Raw genomic sequence first — 6,479 nt, 5'->3', positions numbered from 1 at the left:
GAGGTTGGAATGCCCCATACTCGACGGCGGGAGAGATAGACAGATAGAGATGGAGAAGGAGAGGGACGAACGGCGAGGGTATGCTTCAGCAACTCCGACATGTTTTTTGCAGTCGACGTCGACGGGGAAGGTAACGACACGAGGGAGAGAAGGGTGGAGATATCGTATCGGCACAGGGAGATTAGACTTGTGAAGAGAGAACTTTGGAATTAGAAGCTTCTGATAGTGAGAGAGAAAATTGAGAGTGGAGGCCCACACTAGGTTTAGTTAATTGAGAGAGAAAATTGAGAGTGGAGACACACTGAGAGATTTTTAATAACTATTATTAATACATTAAAACTATATAATAATAAAAAAAGAATCAGATGGACCAGTCCAACTGGACCGTCAATGAGAATGTTGCAACTGTGACTAGGCCAAAAAGTCTTATACGGTCCGGATTGACTAGACTACCGGTGTTGGTTCCAATTGGTCCGGTAATAGACCCAATTTCAGATCGTTTGGTCCAGATTGATTGGGGTTTAGGACCACGGTTTCCGAATTTCTTGAACAACCCAAATCCTCAAAGTCATGCCTCTTCAAATGGTTCCAAATACACAAGTGTAGCTTGAACATTTATTGGTTTCTCCGACAGATGTTGAATTTATGATTAAAGAAATGCTAAATAACACCCTATACCATTATTAGTGCAAATAAATATCAGGTTTAATTAAAATACGTAGGACCCGCCATCAAACATATATCATGTCCTAAGGTGTTGGCACCATAGGGTGCCTCAAGACAATTTTCTTAATGATCAAGCCTCATTTGGTGGCAGCTGAATTGGACATCTCGATATGTTTAGCCTTAGTTGGTTTGGTTTTGGCAAGCATATGTAAGTCAAGTCCGAGGCCAAAGGAACTATGTAAATGGAAGTACTCGTAATTTAGCAACATCCATTCCATATCTTGAATCAGGCCAATCGAAAAAGTTCATCAAACTTCATTTCAAGAACTAGGCACCTGACTGCAATTGAACCCTAGTAGTGCATCTTTAAATACCATCATAACAAGGCGATAAGATCGAGATAAGCATGTGATGCCCATTTTTATAAATTGAACGAAAACAAAGATGACAAGTCACAACAATTACTCCTACGTGTTGGTAATTTTGACATCTAGCAAAAGCCGTGCAGCTATGGAGCCATATCTTCTAACTTCCCAGTGACTAAGTTCTGCATTTGTGGGTATTTTCACTTCTTCAGTATCCTTCTCAACTTTTTCATCGACAAACTCAGAGATTTGCTCCACCTCATTATGTCCTCCACCAGTCTCATACTTTGCTTGATTTGTTTCAACTTCATCTGTTGTTTGATCAATTTCCTTAAAAGAGCTTTGATTTGTTTCAACTTCATCAGTCGTTTTATTAAATCCCTCAGAAGTGATATGATTTGTTTCAACTTCATCCGTTTTCTGATCAATTCCCTTCGAATTTCTTTCTGTGGTACCTGCTTGTGGTTTTGATCCCATAATGAAGAGTTGAATACTAGGATGTTGGTAAGTGTCATCCATCTGCATGAAATGAAGTGATTAGTGCATAGTTTGAAGAGTTATGATCAAGCCTAAGGGCATGGTATTTTTTTCACTGCTGGAGCATGATCATAAAACTGAGAAGCACATTATGCCTTAACAATAAGTTGGCCAAAAAAATATTGAAGCTGAAACCATAAACTATAACACTTAACAGACAACTAACGCGATAGTGGGACTTAAACAAGTACTGGCAAGATACAAGACGAAGTTATTTGTCATTTATTCAAGAACAAAAAATAATTAAAAGAAAAGACCTACCTTAGAATTGGGAACAATTTTCACCTCAAAATTCTCTTTCCACATGTTAAGCATTTGTTCATGGACAATAGTAGAACGGATTTCGTAGCCCACCTTTAATCAGAATAAAAGAATAGTATTATAATTTTTTGATATCCAATAAATGGGATACATGATATCACGATGATATGATGTAAATGTGTAAATAAGTTTACACTTGTATTTAGAAGAGTAGACTTTTTCTTTCTAGCTTTTCCTGCCGTGGACATAATCTTACAAGTTGTAATCATTTCTCTCTCTCTCTCTCTTTTTAATAAGTATACAAAAGTCTTTGAGATACTTATAAAGAATTATTTAGACAAACAAATCAAGTGCCGTACCATCAATGTAGTTTTTGGTCCCGATAATGCAGATATTGTTTGCAACAGTGGTTGTAAGAGATGTTCTGCATAAACCTTAAATCCAAAATAGTTGGAAGTTTATCATCGAAGTACAGTTGAAACTAAAACACTTACAGTTGAACCAGGGATGTTAAAAAAGACCAATTTTACATTTATTTTGATTCTTGAATACTTGACTCATCATGTGGCAGGAGCCTGATTTTTATTTTATTTGACAAGTGAATCAGAGCAATTTTAATATCTGGTTTTAGGATGTCTATCATATAAAGTTTGAAAGCAACATGAATTAGAATGATTGTGGGAAAAGTTGCATAGAATTTCCTAAAAGGATCAACAGTCCTGAGAATCAATTCTATGGATCATATGAATTGTTAATTACTGATATTTCCAGCCCTAAAATGCATGAGACCTTGATTAACGAAATTGTTAGGAATTCTGAGACACCTTAAGTTTAGATCAAATGCAAGACAATGATGAAATAACATGACATACAGCCATAACTTGGACCTATTAAACAGGTCATATTGCTGTATTTATAATTCATTAGTATTCTTTTACCTTCATGAGAAAAACGATCAACTGTCATAAAGTTTTGTAACACTACTTACCCGGAAAAAGTTTAATCATGTATTTTGGTGCCCAATAGAGATGCAAACTTCAATACTTCATAACCATATGCACCAAGGAATATAAAACAAATAATAACGCCTAAGCACATACAAAATAATGCCACTGTGTGACTTCAAAAAAAAATGGAAGTAACAGTTATATTCCATCCACGAACTAGCAGTTAGGCAGTAAATTTTTTTCCTTCCTGTTTTGCTTGTGAAATTGCAGAAAGAAAATATACTTACAACATCAGTGCCTATGATGTAGTCAAATGGTGGACCAACAGCCCTTATATCATCTTCATTTCCCCAGCTTAACTCTGCAACCTTGATGGAACCAAATGAATCTACAAGCAAGATGACTTCCATTCATAAAAATGTCCAATTCACTAATCATTAAGGTCATCACGATCCAATTAGCATTTAACTACAACAATGCTGAGCCAGATTACAGAGCAGCATACCAAGGGAAGAGAGAGAGAGATGAGAAACAAAAAAATTAAATTTATAGCCCAAACCAGGATTCAACTGCGCGATCGCTGAAGTGTTACGTTCTACATTTCTTCTTAACAATGGTAAAACCTCCTTTTGGTCTGTCATAACTACATCACATCCAAGTAATGCCATGCCTGAAAAGAGAGCCTCAATCAGGACAGGCAGCAATACCAAGCACTTCTAGGTAAAAGAAGCTGCCAAAAACAAAATTTAACAGGAAGACAAGCTCACCAAACCCAGCTACTCCACATCCTGCTCCAAGTTCAACAACACGTTTTCCTTTGAGTTTAGATGGGCTGAACTTTCCCCTTCTGCAATTCTTTTCCTGAAAAAGTGCAGCAATGACTAAGAAGTTTAAAATTTGGAAATATACACTAAATACACCATATGTACATGCAACAATGGGCTGCTCGACTAAAGCAAACCAAATAAACACACAAAAGAAAATAACAGCCACAAATGGAACCTTAGAATTAAAATTTCAATCTCAAAATATAACTGTTAAGCCTCAAGACACTGAACCTTGAGAAGAACAAGAGCATGACAATAACCATGAGAAAAAAAATATAAGACGTTGCTTGATAAAATTCTGTTTCAGATCTTAAATCAATTTGTCAAAAGTCTTGTTCAAGGGAGGACCAATTCTCAAATTTTGAATTATATCTAGTTTTCCATTACTTAATAACTCAATCAGGTCAGTGCATATAAATCATCTTCTGGAAACTTGAGTACAAGTATGGCTATGTTATTATTTTCTTCGGAAACCATTTATTGCGTTCAATTGCCTGTATAAGAAAAATATTCAACCCCAGATTGTTAAGTCTGACATTTTTGCTCATCATTTTCAATTACTCTGAGGCAGCAGCATATGCAAGCAAAAAATACACTTAAAAGGCAAAAAAGAAAACAAAGTAAAGGAAACTTAGTGATTACCAGAAATTTAACAAATACAAGTGATGCATCCCAAACTGTTGTTCCTAAATGCTTGGAGTTTGGATCCTACACAATGATTAAGAGAAAAAAAAATCCATCATCAGAGAAATTATGTTAAATACACTTAGGAAAAAATCCCCTAATTTATCATATATATATATATATATATATATATAGAAATGGGATTTCTTAAAGCCATTACATGATATAAATGAATATGGCATATATATAAATATGTTTCTAAAACAGATTCCATATTAACAGAAATTTCATTCTACCAAGTAAAATAACTTATCCAAGTATTCAGAGACAAATAATATGAGTTCCCTCAAGAACAATTTATATTGGATTCACTCCCTCAACCTGGACTACTTGTACTGACTAAAATGCCAAAATCAAAATGTAAGAAATTATAGTTCTGCTAACATGTATCATGTTACCTTTTGCCTAACAAAAGGGAAAAAAACGGTTTGATTGGCACTTGACGAACTATCCCTACATTTGGTCCACCATCCAACTTACTCAAATTACAAATTCTCAAGGTTTCAACTAGACCCAAAATTAGCATATCCAATAAATGTTAAAGTGAAAGAAGAAATGCAGAAAATTTCCTGAAGCACAATTACAAATACCTGAGAAAACTGCAACTCATGGCCCATCACTTCCAAACTCATTGAAAATGTAGTGGGCAAATTTAACCTGATACACAAAATTAAAAACTGCTCTTACAGACAATTCTTCGAAGCAACACATTGCCTTGCCACAAAAACTCGCATTGAAAAAATGATTTGATAAAAGAAGATGGATTTGCAAAATCTGTAATACCTTTCAGACTCCATTTGATACAGCAGAAAAGCGTTCAGCAGAGTATAGTATTATCTTGGAAAATTGATCGCAATGAATTCGCTGTTACACCATAGAGAGAACAGAGATTATCATTACCAAAAAAAAAAAAAAAATCATAATGATCAGAGAAGGTGGGTTTCTTGCTTTTATAACAGGATAACTTTAAGTAATAGCTCAAAATGTTTAGTAAACAAATTGATTAAGATTGCAAAACGAAAGGAAAATAAAAAGAAGCTTGAACCTGAGTATCGGACTGAATGGCTGTTTAGAGCTTTGGTGCGACTGCGAGTCAAAGCTAAATATAAATATATGGAAACCAAAATCCATACGGAACCTACTTCAGTCTCACTGCTCAAGCATTTGCCCAAATAGCAAATTGTAAACTAAGTTCTCTCTTCTTTTCTTTTCTTTTCTTTTATTAATCTTGAAATTACATTATTATAAAATATTAATATTGTAATATTCACTCAGTTTATTTTCAATATTAATAAAATATTGTTGATTTTTAAAAAATATACTATTTATGGTGGTTTCTTTTTACTTTTTTACACGATTTTTTTTTTCAAAAAATCTTATATTTATAAAAATAAGGTGTTAATGATACAACTAATATACAACAATACGACAATAATTAAATATTAATCCATTGTATGCTAACATATATATTTTTTTTTTAAAAATCAAAATATATTTAAAAAAATTAAACAACAAATAGACATCAACACAATAACAGAATAATTATGTATAAACTCAAATAATTAAAAATCAAGATGAAAACAACTATACATAAAATCTAAACAATACAAAAACAACAACCCTGCAACAACACATTGTAACTCATTACATTTTAAAAAAACAACACATGACAATACAATATCAAAAGAGCAACTTAAATGCAACACGACAACATTAAAAAAAATCTAGAACTTGCACCCAACCCTCATTGCCCAACCCACTGTGAACCCAAAACCCCTAGCCTCATCCTCACCCAACCCCAAAATCGAGCCCAGGTGCACCCCGTCCCAAGCTTCGAGCTTCGTCGCCCATGCGCGTCACAGGCGTGATTCCACCTGTGCAAGCACGACTCGACCCAGACCTCTGTGCAAGCCTAGGACCCCTTGCCTGTAACGCCCTACTACCTTAGATCCGTTACTAAGTGAGTTTAAAATGTGCAATTAACTCGCTCAGCAAGGTTTTTAAAACAAAAGTGTGATTAAACAAAAAGACAAGGCTGTAATCTTTAAAAGTACTCCATTTCATTAAAAGTTCCAAGAGCTTGACATTCGGGATCCCAAAATGAGGTTTGTAAAATATTTACAATTCAAAATAGGTTTGCAGATGACTAATTATCAAAAACATAGTTTGGTACAGCCATTTCTCAAAATGCC

General features: G+C 34.4%; 1 protein-coding gene across 2 annotated transcripts; it reads right to left on the bottom strand.

Annotated features, from left to right (window-relative positions):
* Nucleotides 1-924: 924 nt before the first annotated feature.
* Nucleotides 925-5,487, bottom strand: LOC133788651 (uncharacterized). 2 transcript variants are annotated; one of them, XM_062226204.1, is made up of 10 exons: nt 5,333-5,486; nt 5,071-5,151; nt 4,878-4,944; nt 4,246-4,311; nt 3,544-3,637; nt 3,336-3,446; nt 3,064-3,164; nt 2,189-2,263; nt 1,830-1,922; nt 925-1,550 (listed from the first exon to the last, which is right to left on the bottom strand). In XM_062226204.1, the coding sequence occupies exons 2-10, from the start codon at nt 5,082-5,084 to the stop codon at nt 1,134-1,136; spliced, it is 1,038 nt and encodes a 345-aa protein (XP_062082188.1). In that variant the 5' UTR covers nt 5,085-5,151; nt 5,333-5,486; the 3' UTR covers nt 925-1,133. The 2 variants fall into 2 exon arrangements, with proteins under 2 accessions (XP_062082188.1, XP_062082189.1); XM_062226205.1 differs by lacking the exon at nt 2,189-2,263 and having other exon boundaries at nt 5,333-5,487.
* Between the last annotated feature and the right edge of the window lie 992 nt (nt 5,488-6,479).

This window comes from Humulus lupulus, chromosome 7 (genome assembly GCF_963169125.1).
Source record: "Humulus lupulus chromosome 7, drHumLupu1.1, whole genome shotgun sequence".
Taxonomy (NCBI): Eukaryota; Viridiplantae; Streptophyta; class Magnoliopsida; order Rosales; family Cannabaceae; genus Humulus; species Humulus lupulus.
Note: the sequence above shows the minus strand (reverse complement) of the source record. Positions and strands in the feature narration are given on the sequence as shown.

Bases quoted from the DNA above. Each gene is read 5' to 3' on its own strand.
- LOC133788651 (XM_062226204.1), bottom strand. The intron at 3,447-3,543 runs GTGAGCTTGTCT...CTCTCTTTTCAG, and splicing joins ATGTGGAGTAGCTGGGTTTG to GCATGGCATTACTTGGATGT. The intron at 1,923-2,188 runs GTACGGCACTTG...TTCTGATTAAAG, and splicing joins GACCAAAAACTACATTGATG to GTGGGCTACGAAATCCGTTC.